The 19937-nt window shown below is 32.2% G+C and overlaps 3 protein-coding genes across 4 annotated transcripts; 1 reads left to right on the top strand and 2 right to left on the bottom strand.

Annotated features, from left to right (window-relative positions):
• Nucleotides 1-5: 5 nt before the first annotated feature.
• Nucleotides 6-4261, bottom strand: LOC124537647 (ribitol 5-phosphate transferase FKRP). The gene is made up of 5 exons (XM_047114546.1): nucleotides 3242-4261; nucleotides 2971-3153; nucleotides 2168-2340; nucleotides 1528-1807; nucleotides 6-1191 (listed from the first exon to the last, which is right to left on the bottom strand). Exons 1-5 carry the CDS (start codon nucleotides 3971-3973, stop codon nucleotides 1069-1071), a joined length of 1491 nt encoding a protein of 496 aa, XP_046970502.1. The 5' UTR covers nucleotides 3974-4261; the 3' UTR covers nucleotides 6-1068.
• Nucleotides 4262-4650: 389 nt separating this feature from the next.
• Nucleotides 4651-6618, top strand: LOC124537648 (ATPase ASNA1 homolog). The gene is made up of 5 exons (XM_047114547.1): nucleotides 4651-4897; nucleotides 4990-5095; nucleotides 5199-5384; nucleotides 5467-5604; nucleotides 5676-6618. The coding sequence occupies exons 1-5, from the start codon at nucleotides 4770-4772 to the stop codon at nucleotides 6141-6143; spliced, it is 1026 nt and encodes a 341-aa protein (XP_046970503.1). The 5' UTR covers nucleotides 4651-4769; the 3' UTR covers nucleotides 6144-6618.
• A 3049-nt stretch (nucleotides 6619-9667) lies between these two features.
• LOC124537646 (GPI ethanolamine phosphate transferase 3) lies at nucleotides 9668-19905 on the bottom strand. 2 transcript variants are annotated; one of them, XM_047114544.1, is made up of 10 exons: nucleotides 19219-19905; nucleotides 18999-19128; nucleotides 18699-18920; nucleotides 18388-18414; nucleotides 17690-17940; nucleotides 17459-17610; nucleotides 16215-17239; nucleotides 15532-15723; nucleotides 14659-14798; nucleotides 9668-11321 (listed from the first exon to the last, which is right to left on the bottom strand). In XM_047114544.1, the coding sequence occupies exons 1-10, from the start codon at nucleotides 19753-19755 to the stop codon at nucleotides 11148-11150; spliced, it is 2850 nt and encodes a 949-aa protein (XP_046970500.1). In that variant the 5' UTR covers nucleotides 19756-19905; the 3' UTR covers nucleotides 9668-11147. The 2 variants fall into 2 exon arrangements, with proteins under 2 accessions (XP_046970500.1, XP_046970501.1); XM_047114545.1 differs by lacking the exon at nucleotides 18388-18414 and having other exon boundaries at nucleotides 19219-19904.
• Between the last annotated feature and the right edge of the window lie 32 nt (nucleotides 19906-19937).

The raw sequence follows: 19937 nt of genomic DNA, 5'->3' as shown, positions 1-19937 counted from the left end.
CTTTATTTAATTTACTAGTAAAGCTTTAAAATAAATAGCATTTGTATATCTAGTCTTAATATTTTTTTAAATATAGAATGACTACAATTTCTCTTTTAGAACTAATATTACAAGTTGGTGAATATGAAATACTTAATCAAATTGTTTATGAAAAAAATATATAAACACACATACTACATAAGTATAAGATTTCGTTTTCCTTGTAAATATTAATTCTAAAAAGTGAATAAACTCTAAAAACAAAACAATTCCATTCAGAATGGGACTTACATAACATTTAGAAGTTAACAATTTTTGACTAGAATTGAGAGATCTTCAAAAATACATTTCACCTTATCCTTAATAATTATTGCATAAGCTTTATTTGACATTGCTTTACCATAATTACTTACACTAAGATTCGAATCACATTTATTTATTTACCGCTTTACTTATAAAGAGAGTGTTTAGTAAAACAATTGTTTTCTTCATTTGAATATCAAATCAGTGATCAAGAAAAAAAAGATCATTATTTAACTACACATTTACTTAATAATATTTATAAGTAAAGGCGTTAATTCTTGTCATTATATTCTGAGCATTGTGAAAATATAAAGATAAACATTAAAAAACTTAAAACTAATCTATGGCAATTTTATACAGATCTTTAACACTATGCAATTATGTGTGCATGCTTAAACATGTAACCTTTTATGTGTCAATAAATGCATGATAGGATTTTTATTTTTTGGTATTGTAAATTATACATGACAATATACTTATTTTTTCCGAAGTAATGTCAAAACTTAAACATATCTATAAAATAATTTATCGCTGCTAATAATTACAAAATTTTTGGTTTTCACTTATATTCAATATAAAATAATTAATTAGCTTTGAGTTAAGCAATATTGTCCCTTATAAAATTTTTGTACTTCAGATTATAATATGTTTTTAAAATATTAAAAAAAGCCTCAATATAGATACAATTTGTAGACATTTGTATTCATTGTTATTTATGTCCAATTAAAGATTAATTTAAATATTTAAACTGACATTATTTTTTAATTATTTACATTATTTCATTATCTAAGGATATAGGAGTTTGGGTCCGATCCTGTCGCACTTCTCGACGGCATTTGGGCCAAGTTTGAGGTCCAAGAAAGCACGGGCATCGTTAGGCGCGGGCGAGTGACGACCAACAAACTGTATCTGCAGAAATATAAAAATCATATACGATTTATTCAATATTTACATATTAACATTTTCGAACTTTCGAAAATAATTTTTCGACTAGCGAATACAATGGTTAATTTATTATATACATGACAAGACAAATCAAATAAAAACTATACCGCCTATGGGTATAAATATCGGAGCGGTTCTCACGAACGCATTTATTTTTTGCAATAAGCACTTTTATTTTTTCCAATCGTAAAAGTTTTTAGTAGTTTGTTGATTATAAAAAAAATAATGTAAAATCTAACGTAGATTATCTCATTTCTTGAAAGATTTTCAATAAACCAAATAACATTATATTTTTCATACCTGAGCGAGTGGATGCAAATGTCTCTCCGGAAATTCACGTTGATGTGCTAACACCCAGTCAGCGGGCCACATGGTGCCATTTCTCGATGTAAAAGGCAGAATAAGAACGTAAACTCGATTCGTCGCAGAATAAGCAACCCTATAGTAATGACCTTTAGTCGCTCTTTCCCATACAAAGCCATCGTTATCTGCACCCCCTCGTTGTAACCAGGAAACTCGAGTGAGGTCTCCTGCGTGAATACCGATCTCGGCATATTCAACCCAAGGAAGCAAGTCACCGCTGGAAAAGGAAAGATATAATTAAATAGTTATGAAAAAAATACATGATCAAAAGATTTAATGGAGAGTGACAGTCACTAAATTTCCTTACAAGTGTACTGCATGTGTCACCGTAACAATACAAAGTTTGTTAGCTTACAATCTAATCTGTCTCGTCAGATTGTAAACTGTCGAAATATTGTGAATCGTGAAATATGCTTGCAATTTAACGCATTATTTTTCGCTACATTATAATCTATCGGGATTAAATAAACTGTTAGATTACAATCTGTCCCGTGCAGATGCTGCTCTCCTGATATTGTGTATGCAAAAAGTGTATGAAATTGTTTGTTTGTTTACCTTTATAATGTTAGCGACTTACCGCATAACAGCCCCTAATAAAGATGTTGTTTCTAGCCAGCATCTGGCCCCAGCCTGTAATAGGGCTCGAAGTACATGAGTAACAGTTCGCCTTATATTTCGGAGACAGCACGGCGGTGTATTGCGCCCTGCTAGCACATATGATGGTGTCCTTTGTACAGGTGGGAAACATCGCTGAAAAAGATAATATATGTATAAAGCTGATAATTTTTTTAAAAAATACAAACTTAATTAACTGAACTATACAACATGTGCATTATTTGGTAACATAGACACTTAAGAGCTTCTATGATATTGTAAGTTCATATTTTGGTATCAATTTTAAATAAAGAGATATTTCCAATATAACAATTATTTTCTCCTCAGTACAAAATAAAGAGTTTGCCATTAAGTAAAAAACATAAAGTGACTTCTAATTATGCAAGTTTCTAAATGAGTTGAGTGTGAGTATGTGCGTAATTTCTGGTTTTGTAAATAAAAACAAAAACATCAACAATCATAGAAAATATCTACATTTCTCTAAAGTTCCTGTAGCAAAAGAGGTATTATCAAAATTGATTCTGTATCTACAAAATTCTACATTACTATGGTGAGATAATCTTTGCTTTCACTTAAAAAATTATAATTGCATAATCATGCACCAACATAATTTGTTTTCATTTTATAATGTATTTTATGTAACCAGAAAGATTTAAAATTTTCAAAATTAGTTTGTTGATTGCTATAAATGTGATTTATTACAGAAATGGCATTACAATAATATTTATCTAAAATAAGTCCTAATAAAAGTCTAATTATAAATACCTGACTTTCCCTCTTACAACCAAACCACTGAACTCTTCCATCTTCCTTCATAACAGCCTTCACTCCGAGTTCCTTGTATAATGCTAATCGGTAATCTCTTTGTCTCTTGGAAGCCTTTTGTTTAGACACTGTTGTTTTCAATACACTCCGTCCTATAGCAAACTTACTATCCAATATTTGTACCTAGAAATAAATGTATAACATATTGTTTAGAGTATGTTGTCAAACATATCATAGAAATAAAATAGAGTTGCTTTTTAGTTTTATATACCTTTATATTCCTTATGGCAGTTTGTAAATACAAGGATTCTGGAAATGGCAATGCGAATGGCTTCGGTAGACTTCTCAGCATTGAAGTCTTGATCATCAAAGCATGTTGTCCTTGAATGGCATCACAAAGTTTTTTAGAAGAGTCTTTACTGTAATGTAGAGTCCAATCCATATATGCCCATTTTAATTGTTGACAAACTAATCTTGAGTTCCCTACACCAACGGCTATTGCTTGAGTCGGATATGTGGTAGCGCTAACAGCCATCAATTGAAACACACGACGGGATACTCGTGAGGCGTCAGGGACAAATAACACATAGTCCGTAGAAACATAAGACAATGGGTCCAGATCATTCGGTATTGTGTCCAACTTAAACTCTAGCGTTATAATCTTTACATTACGCAGAGTTATATTTGTAGCAGAAAACTGAAAAGGCGGATACTGTCTTCTTTCACACAACACCAATACTGGTATGTTGGGATAAGCTGAGACAAATGATTGTACACTTTCCGCGATATCATTTTCAAAGTCTTCGAATTGACGGAATATGACAGTAACGAGCTTAGACAAATGCCGTGTTGAATGAGAATGGGCCAAGCTTGGCGATGTTACGGGAGCTATGGGATATATTTTATATTGAGGAATCAAATAGCCGCATACGATGATCGCAATTATTCCTAAAATAATATATACTTTGAACGTCAATCGACCGCGTAACAAACGATGCAACATTTTTTATATTATTAAATGTAATCATTTCATTCATACTAATAAACATGTATTATTTTATAAGATAAATTTAAAGTAATTATTTATATTTCTCAGTACACGAATAAAAGTTCATAGCACAGATTTGTCACTACTTTATGCAAAACATAGAAATGTTTGTAATATTTAATGAAACAAATGATGTTTAAAATAAAGAGTATATTTTATACAAAACATAATTCATATAATATTATTTTGTTTTTTATAATGTACCCTGTACGAAGGGTGTACTGCTGTACGTCAAAATTTCGTCTTCGACTTCCGCAATTTTTTTTGTTTACAACACACAATTCACAGATAAAATCAAAGTCTCATCTAAAAAATACATGTAATCTTTATACGTTAAATGTCTCATTCTGAGACTGTAAATTTTATAATTTATATTCATTACTGTTGGATAAAAATTAATGTTGTGCACATTAATAGATAAATACTAATAATATCACTACTACTAATTCTAATTGATAATTGATAATCGTATTGGAATTAATAAAATATTTTTTATGCGTAGACTCAATATCCTAATTTTATGTTTAATTTAATCTTGTTAATAAGATGTTAACAAAAATCAAAAGTTTATTGAATGTTTAACTCTTTCATCACTTGTCTATGGCCTAAAAATGTTTATGTTATCTGTGACTGCACTGAGTGGTTTCTAAATGACACTTTTTCATTTTATGAATTTACATCAATCATCAATTTCCGTGTGTTCTAGTTTCTGAAATTCTGTTTATTTATTAAGCAATAGTTCACATATTTTATGACCACAATGGATGAAAATAGTGATTTCGAACCTTTAGAACCCTCTTTACGAAACGTGATAGAACAGAAATCTTTACGATGGATTTTTGTTGGAGGAAAAGGCGGCGTAGGCAAAACTACGTGCAGGTAATATATTTATTTATTGTTATAAATTAATAATTAATATTCTCCTATCAATAAACTATGATATTGTTCATAATAAATATTAAAAATTTCAGCTGCAGCCTTGCTATCCAATTATCTAAAGTACGGGAATCGGTACTTATAATATCGACAGACCCAGCTCATAACATTTCAGATGCCTTTGATCAGAAATTTTCTAAAGTAAGTAATTGTAAAAGCAGGAAGGGGCAGCATTTGGTTTTTATTGATGTTTATGTCTCTTAATAGATCTGTCCTTTTCTAAATATCAACCCGTGACTTACAGGTGCCTACGAAAGTTAAAGGGTTTGACAATTTATTTGCAATGGAAATTGATCCAAATGTAGGATTAACAGAATTACCAGAAGAATATTTTGAAGGGGAAACAGAAGCAATGAGGCTTGGTAAAGGTGTTATGCAGGAAATAGTTGGTGCATTCCCTGGTATTGATGAGGCTATGAGCTATGCTGAGGTACATTCGAATCACTGTTATTTGTCAATGTGCTGAGTAAACCGTTTCATGTATTCTAATACTTTTATATTATGTATTTCAGGTTATGAAACTAGTAAAAGGAATGAATTTTAGTGCAGTTGTTTTTGACACAGCCCCGACTGGACACACTCTCCGTCTGCTTTCATTCCCTCAGGTTGTAGAAAAGGGTCTTGGAAAATTAATGCGCCTCAAATCAAAGGTATGTACATGTCAAACGAAGCTTTTCTTTTGCTATTATTATACATATATTATATGAGTTGTTGTTTGCAGGTGGCACCATTCATTAATCAAGTAGCAACACTGTTTGGACTGGCAGAATTTAATTCTGATATGTTCAGCAACAAAATGGATGAGATGTTGTCAGTTATAACACAAGTAAACACACAGTTCAAGGATCCCAACCAGACAACATTTGTATGTGTTTGCATTGCTGAATTTCTCTCACTATACGAAACTGAAAGACTTGTGCAAGAACTAACAAGGTGTGGAATAGACACACATAACATAATTGTCAATCAATTGTTGCTACGCACATCAGCTCCGTGCGAACTCTGCGCAGCAAGACACAAGGTCCAAGAGAAATATTTAGACCAAATTGCAGATTTGTATGAAGACTTTCATGTGACTAAGTTGCCGCTGTTGGACAGAGAAGTACGAGGAGCTGCTGCTGTTAATGCATTTTCAGAATATTTACTCAAACCATATGTTCCACCGACACCAACGACAACAACAACATAATTACAGTAGAATTTATATATTGGGTGGGGGTCTGGATATAGAAGCATCCCAAGATTTAAATACATATTATTAAGTAGGATGACCGAGTTAATCAAGAACCCAGTTACTTCATTGTGCTCATTATAAAGGGTTCAGTGAACAATTTAGTCAAGCTCTTTATTAATATGTATCTGTCTTAAGTTGATGTCATATAATATATATAATTATTATTACATAGATTCACACTATCAACTTTTATTTATATTATAAAATTGGTTTGAGAATATTGTAAATAAAACTGCAGCAATTTAATTTAACATTGATAATGGGAAAACTTATATTTTGTTTGTATAAAAGCACTAATATAGAATTTTATAGAAAATTTTCTATTTAAATATGCTTCTACACTATTCGCCTAAAGTATTATATAGTTTTGATGAATATGCAATATTTGTCTTATTTACCATACAAAATTTAAATAAACTTTTCCCAACAAAATTAAATGTATTTCATTACCAACCTAATTTATATGTACATATTATAAACCAAACAAAGAGTTGGCGTATTTAGTGCCGAAATTTAATAATCGGAAGTGAAGTATGTTTTTTTTAATTTCAAGAATTTTAGGTTCAAGTAAAAGTGATACAGTCATTACCCAGCATTTTACGTGTGGTGGATTGTTCATACTTTGTACGAGATGTCATGAACCCGCGTGCATTAAAATAACTAGTGGCAGATCAGCTATAAATATTACCAGTTTTATAGTACCTACAAAGTATTTTTAAATGGCAAATCATTCTGACGTCAAGATCACCAGCTTAAAAATCAAGAAAATTTAAAATTGTTCAATTGTCTTTACACAATCATTAAGCTGCTTGGTACGAAAACATTTATTTTTAATAGATTAAAAGGCAAAGAATCAAAATAAAATTAATTACATAACAATACTTTTGTTTTTGTTATCTTTGTGGACAAATCGTCATTACATTGCCATTTGGTAACCGTACGAAAGTGATTTAAAATGCTCAATACGATCAATTGTACAAATCGCATTTTATAGACAAGATTGTGTAATCGGTTCCTTTAAGTCACATTTCAAATGGCGAATAAATATATATGAAATGTGAATTTTGTACAAGATTCTCGTTCAAAAAAATTAAGTTTTTTAAATTAGAATCATGCCATGTATTTATTACCTACAAGTTGATATGTTGTGTTAATTCATTAATGTCGAATTTTCTATTTGCTGACTCTTTGTCTAAAGTCAGATGAGAGCAGTTTTTCTTTCCTACATTGTTTGTAAATCAGTATAATTATATAATTATGATTATTATATTCTGTACTGTTATTATGATTACAAAGTACAAAACAAAGTCTCTTACCACTATCTGTCCCTATGTAGGTAAGTATACTAGATTTCGTATCTGATCGGATTTTGATGTAGTTTTTTCAATAGAAAGTATAATAAAACGCAATTAACACTAATTATTTTGGAGCCCATAAAATTGATGTCGACATGAAAGTTACGAACATTGTAAGACATTCTATAATTTCTATAGTAAATTGAGTAGTAATATTATATCCGTGCGGAGCCGTGCGGGTCACTATTAATATATAAATAAATACCATCCTGCTACGATGACTGCAAAGGGTCAAATCGATGAGTGTACGTGAGGTGACGAGGCGGGAACGCTTCTCAGGAGCCCAGCTAGGTTTGCTTCGCCTGGTCAGTTGTACATTACAGGGACCAAGTGTAAATTATAAATTGCAAGCAATCTTGGCTGTTTATTTTAAAATTTCTTATATTTGTTTTTAAATAATAAAAAATTAAAAATATACATTTATCTATGCTGACAATATTTTAAATCTGATGTCCCATTTTGTACAGTTACTCTAATGTACGACATGTACTCATTTATTTTAACACTAAACAGAATACTTTGTATTTTTAACCGACTTCAAAAAAAGGAGGAGGTTCTCAATTCGTCGGGGCCTTTTTTTATTTATTTTTTTTAACTTTTATGTATGTTACCGAATTACTCGAAGATGGCTGGGCCGATTTTGACAATTCTTTTTTTGTTTGAAAGGGCATGTTTTACAGGTGGTCCCATTGTCAGGAGATCAGGATCTGATGATGGGATCCTGGAGAAATCGAGGTAACTCCTCAAATTTTATAGGCACACCTATAGTGATTTCGGTTTTATTCAAATTGCCTTGGTCATATGCTCACGAAAAGTGACATTTGATGAAGTGGAACTGATGATGAAGACCACAACTGCTAATCAGAACATATTAGTAAGTAACTATTTTACGGGTTTAGTTCTATTTCTTTAAGATAGTCGTCAAGCAATTGATGTTAGTAAACATGCCTATGATGAAGTCTAGCTGATGGTGGACTACCAGGAGAATTCCTCAATGATTAACGGCATTGCATCGGGAAAAATGGTATTGTCTAATTGGCGATGAGCAGTTAACATTAGGCTATTGTAACTTAGGTAACGCTTAATGTGAGTTGCAGTCCACATCGTATTGAAACGGCGTTGAGTTATGTTTAGAGTCGAAAGCCGAAATGTACTGAGTATAATAAAGTGAATGACAAACACTACCAATTGTAATTATAAATAACAAAACAACACTGAAAAGCATTAAATAAATTTTTATAAATAAAAAAAAACCGCCTTCAAAAATGAACTAAAAAGAAAAAAATAATCAGTTACATCCATATCCAATTTACGATTTTTTAATCACCTTTTGAAGTCGGTGCCAACAAAGTAAATAAATTCCTATATTGAAATCATTTAATATGTATCGATAGTAGGGTTTGTCTAATGGTGTCATCTATACAATAAATAGATTTAATTTTTGTATGTGTGTATTATGTACCTATATTAGCAATGTTGGCACCGACTTTGAGAGGTGATTAAAAAATCGTAAATTGGATATGGATGTAACTGATTATTTTTTTCTTTTTAGTTCATTTTTGAAGGCGGTTTTTTATTTATAAAAATTTATGTTATGCTCCATTTGATGGTGGATCAGTTAAGTAATTTAGTTACAAGCACAGGAAATAACATCACAAGGTTAAAGAGATATCAAGGTATAGTATGACACAACTTAGATGTAGCATCGGCAAATTTCGTAAAACCCAGAAAATCCGAATTAAGTACGCCATCCCAAACGATCAATATTTATTTCTTATGTGAATATGATCTTTACACAGACGTAACAACGTGTTGAATCATATGACCTAATATATTCGTCAATTTGACACGTCGATTTGCTTTCTCGGGTTGAAATATTGTGAGAATCTATAGCGACGAATAGCGTCGAATGGTGAGATAGGGAGCTATTTATATTGGTTGTGTAAATCGTCAGTAATCGGTTTTGCGAATTTTGGCGATGCTGCATCTAAATTGTTTCGTACTATTTTTTCTCTTTCGTAGTTTTCTAGAAAAAAGTTATTTGTCATTTAAAAATCGTCGAATTGTTATTGCAGATTAATAAACCCGCGGTTTTAGAACTAAGATCAAGAATATAAAACAAAATTGAAAGAAATTCACTTTATTTACTTTTACCGTACATTGTACAATATAAATAAATCTACTATAACTATTATGAATAAGATGTCATAACAACATTATAAATATTTAAAATTATAAAATAACAACCTTAGTATAATTCTGTTGAAAAAGCTTTAAAACATGGCAGTGTTGGTACAATCAATAACACTAAGCGCTATCTTATTTATATTATGCATTCATTTTAACTCGCAATTGTTAAAAATATCATTTCTGCAAAAATATAATTCCAATTGAATTTGATACATTAGAAAACTAAGCATTGCATAAAATAAAATAGCGTGAAATAAAATTTGTGACACGTCTTTTAATGATCTTTTGAATTAAGTAACAAAAGTTTTTACTACTTTTGATGACTTCCAAAAGTTGCAAACACAAGTCGTCAACTATATAACACACCTTACGAGTACTTCAAGATTTCTGGGATATAATTGGTCAATATTATTAAAATGATCTTATAAATTATCAATCTTTCAGTAATCCAATATTTAATCAAGATTATTGCAATACACTCATACATATGTATATTTGTATATCACTACCAAGATCCCGCTGACTTAGATGCATAACTAATTTGACAAGCTTAGTTTCAATAACAAAATTATTAAAAATTCTAAATTGCACTTCTTATTTTTATTAATTACTTTAATCTAATAAATATTATTAGTTCGCCGTATTCAGACAGAATAAACGAAGTCTCCAAAAAGTACCACTAATGAAAAATTAACTTTATTCTCTACACTATAAAATAAATAGCAACACTGGATAAAAATTCATACAATCTGTAGACAATTTCAAAACATTAATATAAAAAATCTCGTGCAGTCTATGAAGTAAAAATCAAAACGACATTAATATTATAATACCCCTAAAAATACTTTTGGCCCTTTGGTTAAGCTTATTAATCATTATAAAACAACAACCAAGTTCGAAAAGGTCTTTAACGATTAAAATTTAAATGAATACTGGAACAACATATCCAATTAGGATACTTTATAACAACATGAGTTTCAACGGAAACAATGTCAATAATATCAATGGACATATCTTAATCTATTTGAATGGAGTTTTAATATAACTCTTACTGTTAAGTAAGTATAGTACAATATAGAAGTGAAGAAATAGTTTATTTGGACTGTAAGCATTTGCAGTAATACTGAAAATTATTCCGTGACTTATTTGATACATGTGATGCCCTTCAAAGATTGTTCCATACAAAAATGTGTAGTAAATAAGATAAGAAAAAAAGTATCGATTTTTCTTTTACTTTATATTTAAAGGAAATAATAAGAGCACTTTCTACATATAGTCAAACTAGTTCGAACCAGTTTGTTAACCACGTCACAATTAGGAAGTATTTCTTACGAAAATCTCATTCTAGTTTTTTTCTACATCTTCTAAACAAACCATTCTAGTAGTTGATGTAACAAGTTGTAAATCATTTGTGTCAACTCGATCTCGTCTGGTTGGGTATGTGCCAAGCCGTTAGTGTCGCTCCGATGAGAGTTCCGAGCAAAGCCGCTGTACACGATCCGACTTCGAACAATAGCTTCGGTGTGAACACGCCCCAAATCATGAGGTGACGGCAGTGGATCGTAGCTGACAACGCACACGCAAACACCTGGAACAAATTTATATACACAATAAACTATATATTCAAGCATTACATAGTAATAATTAAGTCCCAGTTCCCACTCATCAGTTATTCTACCGCCAAATAACAGTACTCAGTATCGTTGTGTTCCGGTTTAAAGGGTCAGTGAGCCAGTGTAACTACAGGAAGAAGGAACATAAGATCGTAGTTCCCAAGGTTGGTGGCACATTGACGGTGTAAGGAATAGTTAATATTTCTTACAGCGTCATTGTCTATGGGTGATGGTGACCACTTACCATCAGGTGACCCATATGCTCGTCAGCCAACCTATACCATAAAAAAAAAATAGTACGACACAACTTAGATGTCGCATCGGCAAAATTCGTAAAACCGATCACATCTGAATTGAGTACGCTATCCCAATTTATCAATATTTATTTCTCATGCGAATGTGATCTTTACACAAACGTAATAACTTGTAATATCATATGACCTAATATATTCGTCAATTTGACGCGTCGATTTACATGCACTTGCTTTCTCTGACGCGTGAATCTATAGCGACGAATAGCGTCGAATGGCGCGATAGGGAGATGTTTCTATTGGTCGTGTAAGTCGACAGTAATCGGTTTTATTTTCATTCCATTGCATTTTCCGATGCTACATTTAATTTGTGTCGTACTATATGTTTTTATAACTAATAATTAACTAATACTTTATATAAAAACGAATTTGCTTCACTGATATACTCTAAGAGCCATAAAAAATTGAAAACTTAATATAACATAATAAATTCAATATTTTCGCCTTTAAGAAATCAACTTAAAAAAATCTACTATGTTACATATTAAACGCATTGGCCGAAGCCAATTCGTTCAATCGCCACACACTATCACCACAGCCTTATCGCCAAGGCTTAAAATCCCTAACAAATTAACATCAGATATGGCTGAAAATGAATTAAATGACTTTAAATCTAAATTTAAATACTTCATTTGCTTGAAAATAATAATGAAACAAACAAACAAGTAAAGTAACAGCCTGTAAAATTCCCACTGTTGGGCGAAGGCCTTCTCTCCCATTAAGGAGAGGGTTTAGAACATATTCCACCATGCTATTCCAATGCGGGTTGGTGAAATGCACGTGTGTCAGAATTTCTATGAAATTGACACATGCAGGTTTCTTTACAATGTTTTCCTTTACCGCCGAGCACGAGATTAATTATAAACAAAAATAAAGCACTTACATATAGTGGTACTTGCCTGGGTTTGACCCCGAAATTTAAATGCACTCGTTCTAATCACTGAGCCATCTCAGCTCATAATATTTAAAAGCAAATTACTTTGTTCTAAACTTAGTTCTTCACGAGTTTGACTTTGTGGTTAAAGACATTTATTTCTCAAAAGAAATTACATTTCACTTAATGAGAAAACAAAACAAAATTTTACGTACTAATTGAGCTGTGAGCGTTTTAGACAGATTTTTTTTTTACATAATCTTTCACATAATCTTTTTTTTTTTTTTTTTTTAAATAATAATAGGTATATAAAACAAAATGTATTTTAATTACTAAGAAAATAATAATGTTTTAAAGTGGGTAATCCAAAATATTGTTCTATATTGGTTTTAAAATAATGATTTTTAATAAGACATACCTACCCACATTTAACTTTGTTGTGAATGCAGGGCCGGATTCAAGACATTAATTAATAAAATTATTTGTTACATATTTTTTTAATCTGTTTTTATAAATGTTAAAGTTTTTAAGATCTTTTATTTCTTTTGGTAGTTTGTTATAATATTGTGCTCCTTCAAATAGTATAGTTTTCTTGCCATAGTTGGTGCGTGTTTTGGGTAAATATAGATTATTTGCGTTTCGAAGTTGTCTTTTCCCCTTTTGCGTATTTGTTAAGAAAGTTAGTTCCGACTGCAGAGTACCGTTTAAAATTTTACGAATAAGAATACATGTATTGTAGTAGTAAAGTTGTTGTATGTTCATTATATTTGTTTCTTTGTATATTTTATTCGTAGGTGTTAGAAGTTTGTAGTGAAAAAGGAGCTTTACAATTTTATTTTGCGTAATTTGCAAATCTTTTAAAGCCGTTTTCGAGGCTGCGCCCCATATTTCTATTAGGTAGTTTAAGTGAGGTTGAACTAGCGAGTAGTATATCATATAGCAAACACGACGGGGAAGACAGCGTATTATACCACGTAAGGATCCAAGGAGGGATGATAATTTGCACCTAATTTTATCAAAATGTGTAGTCCATGTTAGACCACTATCTAAAATCAATCCAAGATATTTTTCACTACTAGTTTCATTAATTTGGATATTGTTTATAGTAAGCGGATTATAATGTTGTATTTTTTTATTTTTGGATTTAAATATTATATAGTGAGTTTTGGCTATATTGATGGTTAGTAGATTACATTGAAACCATCTGTGCAATATATTAAGATCTTCTTGCGCACGATTTATTGTATCCTGTAAAGAGTGTCCAAAATAAAAAATACATGTGTCGTCAGCATACAAGGTAAGTTCACCGTGTAGAGAAAGTTGGCCGATACTGTTTATATATATTAAGAAGAGTAGAGGCCCAAGTATTGATCCTTGAGGTACACCAAAATTTATTGGGTAAGCAGAACTATGATATTCACCAATTTTTACTATTTGCTGACGATTTGTTAAATACGATTCTAATAATTTGTGAGCAACGCCAGTGATACCTATTTGTTTTAATTTATCCAGCAAGATACAGTGGCTTACAGTATCAAAGGCCTTTTTAAGATCTATAAAAATACCTAAACCTATATGCTTAGAATCTATTTTTGTTTTAATTTTTGTAACTACATCAATTGTGGCACACAAGGTATTCGATTTGGACTTAAACCCATATTGTCGTTTAAAAAAATAATCTATTCGTGATAAATAAGTGTCCAGGCGGTGATGTATGATTTTTTCAAAAATTTTTGAACATATTGGCAAGACTGAGATAGGCCTGTAGTTCCCTGGGTCAGTTTTTATACCGGCTTTATATATCGGAGTAACTTTCGCAATTTTTAGATCATCTGGGAAAATTCCTTCGTCTAGACACTTATTTATGCAACTTGTCAATTCTTTTATAATACATACTTTTAAACATTTTAATACTTTGGTGCTAATGCCATCAATGCCCGTGCTAACGTTTGTGTTCAAATTATCAATAATTTCCGAAACTTCCCTTTCACTACATTGACTGAATTTAGTTAAGTTATCATTGTGTTTGTGGTTGTGTACAATAAAAATAGTGTTATTATGATATTTATCTGGAATTTTGCTGTACTTTAGCTTAAGTTGGTCACTAAATGTTTGAATAATACTTACTCTAATAGCAAAACATAGCGCAAATTTGAGACATAACGAGAAAACCGCAGCTAGTTGCGTTCGGGGCCCCAGTGTGGAAGCACCATTACGTCCCCAAAGTGCTAGCAGAGGTACAGTTGCGCCGAACAATAACGGCATTCCTGTGTTACAAAAAATAATAATCAAGGAATTGGTTTTAAAAAAGGTTTTATATGTCTTATATGGAATATAAATTTGTCTTATTACTAAATAAATTTAATATTATAATCAATTGTTCAAATTAAATTTTGGTATACTAAAAAAATATAATTGAACTTTATTAATAGTGAAACACAAAATAGTTTCTTATGTCTAACATGATAACAACAAAAAAGTAATATTTTTTTCGTTCTTAATTAAATATAACATAAATTAGAAGCTATTCTCATATAGTTGCTATTTGTTCAGACGATAAGAATTTCTTTAACTAAGTAGATCAAATAAATATATTTAAGATAAAGTTCCCTATCAGCTTATCTGGCGCTCATATTTAGAAATTTAGCAATCATTAAACCATTTTTTTTTCGATAAGTCTGGAAAATATGCAACCTTATGGTTAGTAGTTACGGTAGGTAACCATTTAACATTAGTTAAGATTACATTGGAGCCTTGAGAATTATTACGTCAAATTTGAGGACTGAGATTGTAGATTATATTTTGTACCTGTAGTAAAACTCACTCAACACTTCAAACAAAACACAACAACATTAAGTTTTGTTGTTTGGCAGACAATGCGATGAGTATGCAACTTATCAGACTGGCTTGAATCATCAAAAATTGGCAATTATAAACCCTTGTTTTCTAGCAGAGAAAAGAAATTATGATTGATTAATGAATTAAATTAACAAATCTTACCGAATAAGTAAATAAACATCAGAGCAACAGAAATGATATTCCCGAAGGAAGTGTAGTTAGGATCTCCAGCGTGGAACACCGCAGCCCAGCGCACATTGCTAAGAGTGGCGTGATGGCCTGTGCCGTAGAAACTGTACGAGGCCAGCAGAGCCCATAGACACGCCATACTTGAGTTACATCTTGTTGTTAACGCTGCAATTAATTAATACATTTTAGACAAAACAAAATATCAGTCAGATATACTGACAGTCTCCAAAAGTGTTTGCAAGACTGACACTCTCCAAAAGTGTTTACTTGGTGGTAGGGCTTTGTGCAAGCCCGTCTGGGTAGGTACCACCCACTCATCAGTTATTCTACCGCCAAATAACAGTACTCAGTAGTATTGTTGTGTTCCGGTCTGAAGGGTGAGTGTGCCAGTGTAACTACAGGCACAAGGGACATAACATCTTAGTTCCCAAGGTTGGTGGAACATTGACGATGCAAGGAATAGTTAATATTTCTTACAGCGTCATTGTCTATGGGTGATGGTGACCACTTACCATCAGGTGGCCCATATGCTCGTCAGCCAACCTATACCATAAAAAAAAGATTAATTTGATATAATAATTTTAGACAGACAAACCGTTTTAGGTTACAATTTTAAATTTAATTAATTCGATGTTTATACAAATATTTTCACTTACAGAATTTGATTGAGCCCTCAGTCTTCAACATGGAAACGATATTCAAGGCCAAAAATCCTGAGAGAAGTGCCAGGCCAGCGGTGGGCGCAAACGACGCCCCTAAGACTAGTGTATTTGCCAAATAAAACAGCAGCCCGGACACGACTAGAGGCAGAGTCGCTCCTCTTCCATCCCTCCTCCAGAGAAGAACAAACATAGTAACGATAACTAGCCACGCGCCTCTAGCTAGCATCTTAGACCTACTCGGAGAACCTAACGAGCCCCATCCAACTGCCCAATGCGCACATGAGAAAATACCAGCAATGACTATTCCATATCCCCTCCATTCCACGTGACGTCTCGAAATAGCTACCACTGCGGCCACCGATCCTAACGCGATTACTAACGCAGCCCTAGAAGCATTCCCAGTGGCCACACCCTCACCAGCCGTCCAACAATCTCCTTGCTCTTCCCGACATCCTCGATATGACCTAGTCAATGCCATTACAACACCAAAACCGGCCCAAAGCACCAACGATTTAATATTTCCAATATTCCAAGCCATCAAACCTAGTACTGTCAATGAGAGGAAGGATAATGTGGCTCCTTCCTCTATTATGTAACTGTTTGACACTAAAATCGCTGCCGATGCAAACAGAGCGGCTCTAGCGAAACGTTCGTAAAACTGCGAACGTCCTTCGTACCACCTTTGGGTGATACCATCCCAATGCATTATAACTAACACGCACGTTATCGCCCCGGATATTAGGCCTGTGCTTAAAATAATAGCATGTCCTAAATCATCAATAATTTCGAAATAGTGTCCAGTGTAACAAATTCCGACGCAAACAGCCATAGATATGAGTCCACTAGGGACAAACGAACTGGCGAATACGTGTGGAATACGCTCCGCTGGAATGCCTTCAGTGATGATCCAATTAAAGAACACTGTAAGAAGTAACAGAAGAAGCGCTCTAAGCATTGAAAGAGAATCAAACTCGACCCAAACTTCTCTAAATATGTTGCGAATGTTGTCCATTAATGCTCTGAAACAATGAAATAAATGGGAATAAGTAAAATTATTGTACACAGTACAGATACATTTTATCACATTCTTATTGTATCTACAAAAAAATTGCTATATTATATTTCATTGGTTGGAGTAATAAAGAACACTAGTCTTATGTGACATGCAATTCTTGATTTATATATTTTATTTATCAAACACATTCACTATTTTTTTAATATGTTTAAGGTGTACTTACCTAACATTTGAAATATATAATTTCAGTTCATCTTCTGTCTCTACACTTGCTCCCTTCTCAATTTGGTCTCTTGTCGCGTTAATCAGTTGAGCAAGTCTGTCAAGTGAGATTTGTTGAGACTCCTCTCCATATCTTACTAAATATTGGGTGACCTGAATAAATTTAAAAATCATGTACAAATAATTTAAAAAAAAATTAACTTTAAAAACAGAAGCACCAATTCTTAAATACCTGTTTTAAATTGTTGTTTAAATGCAGCAATGTATGAGCGACAGGCATATTTGGTAGAATAGGGAACAATAGGTTTCCTAGTGACGGGGCAGGCGGCGGTCTTCCTAAAGCAGCACTTAGTGTTGGTGCTAAATCAGTTTGTTGTACTTCTTTACCAGACTGTCTATCTGCTTCATCTCCACTAAATCCTGAACTATGATAGGCAAATAACGCGGCTGTGCGTTCAGCCTTACTTTCACCACCATGATCACCTATTACACAAATATGTTTGAGTTCAAATATATTTTTCTAATAAGTAAAATAATTATATAAATTGGGCATAATAAAACAATGGGCATAATTTTTCGTCCAAAGCAAAATTTGCAAACGTGGAATTCCTCAATATTATTTTTTTAGTTTCGTTCATAAATAAAAAAAAATAAATGGATTAGTGAACATCATACAATTACTTTAAAAATCGTAACATTTAATTCTTGCATAATTTGTCCCATCTAGTTAGACCCTATTTGCAACAGATATTATCTCTCTAGCATGATAAGTTGATTACCACAAAGCTTTAATTATTTATGGATTGTACAAATTTTATGCTGTGAAAAATACAATAGCTTTAATATGCTTTAGAATCACAAAGCAATACCAAAAGTTTAACACATAAAACAATCAAACTCTACTGTACTACAACTCTAGCAAGTACCTACCCTCTGAATCTTTCCATTCTTGTGAGTCTAAAACAATAGACATAAGAAATTTAATTCCATGTCCAAAAGTAAAAATACCAGCATAGCTTAAATCAAACTGTTTTTCATAGCTTTGATTTTATTTCATAAAGACTATGTAAGGTTGTCTATTTCAATTAGAGTTAAAAAAGATAACTATTATTTTTAAAAGATTTAATCTAGATACCTACTTAAGCAAACATTTGAAATGATTAAGATAATGCCTTATGTTATCTCATATTATTTTAAAGGTAGAGTAAATAACATAATTATATATTTATATATTTGATTACCTGTTTCTGTCATGCCATGGTCACCTACAACATAAAGTATGACATCTGATGGCAATGATTCAATAATTTTCTCGAGCCTTGTATTTGTTTCAGTCAACTTTCGTGCCATCTCTGGATGATTTGGACCATACCTATGACCCGCATGATCCACTCCAAGATAATGAGCTACAAGGAGATCCCAGTCATTCCTCTTCAGTTCATCATAAATTTTGGAATCTACTTCTACAAATTAAAATATTATTAATTATTCTATTGAAATTAAAGATGTCAAAATAGTAGTAGTGGCTTTATTAACCTTACCATTGTCAACAGTGTCTAGATCCCATGTGTGGAATGAATATAAGGCATGAGAGCGTAACCATCTACCAGGAATTAAACATATCCATGTGTCATCTCCCAAGAATACAGCTTCATTGCCTCCTTTAACAATCTGTACAAATAGAGAAAAAATAGAATTTTAATTAAAATTTATGTAGAGATACATTACAGATAAGAGTGTACATGATAATATAGAATTTACCTGGTCAATTACATTATCTTCTTGTATTTCAATAGCAGCAAAGTTTGAGCTGATATCAACAAAAGTAGGTAATGAGCCTGTTACAAGTGCCTTTATTCGTTGTAGAGTTGTAGTTGGTGGGTCAGCCATAAAACGAAATAGCCGCGCGCGTTCTGGATACCGCTCGATCGTCTTTTGAATAATTGGCAGCCGATTTTGATAAAACAAGGGATTCTTATTATCTGTATTGTATTCCGTAAAATCATATCGTAATGCATCGACTAACACAAATACCACTCTGTGACTCTTGGTAGCGCACACAATAGGCGAGCCGGAATTTGCCAAAATTCGTTGGATTTTACTGCTTTCCGTACACGAAAATTTTTCACTGGAGTTAAGACGACCGTCACACCCAAAGTTCTCTAAAGACACGCATTCTGATATATCATTTAAAGTCTTTCGAGACAGTAAAAATCCCTGGCCAAACATAAGAACTGCCGATAATGTTAGATATGAAAACCAAACGAGGTATAAAATAAAATTCCATTTTTCTTTCATAGTTAAGGTTTTTAATAGAAGAAGAAAAAGGTATTCATTTATTTATGTAGATTTAGAAAATAATAAATTAAGAAACATCATAACCACCCTTTACACCGACATCGTGAGACACACGTCATTTAATATTTTTGAGTTTGACACTTAGTACTTGACTTTCAGAATTGACATTACTTTTTTTTAAT

This window comes from Vanessa cardui, chromosome 18 (assembly GCF_905220365.1).
Source record: "Vanessa cardui chromosome 18, ilVanCard2.1, whole genome shotgun sequence".
In the NCBI taxonomy this organism is placed as follows: Eukaryota; Metazoa; Arthropoda; class Insecta; order Lepidoptera; family Nymphalidae; genus Vanessa; species Vanessa cardui.
This window is presented reverse-complemented; position numbering and strand designations above follow the sequence as displayed.

Coding starts and splice junctions, on each gene's coding strand:
- LOC124537647 (XM_047114546.1), bottom strand. CDS start 3,973: ATGTTGCATCGTTTGTTACGCGGTCGATTGACGTTCAAAGTATATATT. Junction 2,341..2,970: donor GTTGTAAGAGGGAAAGTCAG/GTATTTATAATT, acceptor TATCTTTTTCAG/CGATGTTTCCCACCTGTACA. Junction 1,192..1,527: donor ATTTGCATCCACTCGCTCAG/GTATGAAAAATA, acceptor ATATTTCTGCAG/ATACAGTTTGTTGGTCGTCA.
- LOC124537648 (XM_047114547.1), top strand. CDS start 4,770: ATGACCACAATGGATGAAAATAGTGATTTCGAACCTTTAGAACCCTCT. Junction 5,096..5,198: donor TTGATCAGAAATTTTCTAAA/GTAAGTAATTGT, acceptor CGTGACTTACAG/GTGCCTACGAAAGTTAAAGG. Junction 5,385..5,466: donor AGGCTATGAGCTATGCTGAG/GTACATTCGAAT, acceptor TATGTATTTCAG/GTTATGAAACTAGTAAAAGG.
- LOC124537646 (XM_047114544.1), bottom strand. CDS start 19,755: ATGAAAGAAAAATGGAATTTTATTTTATACCTCGTTTGGTTTTCATAT. Junction 18,921..18,998: donor TCTAGACACTGTTGACAATG/GTAAGGTTAATA, acceptor TTTAATTTGTAG/AAGTAGATTCCAAAATTTAT. Junction 17,941..18,387: donor AGAATGGAAAGATTCAGAGG/GTAGGTACTTGC, acceptor TTTGTGTAATAG/GTGATCATGGTGGTGAAAGT.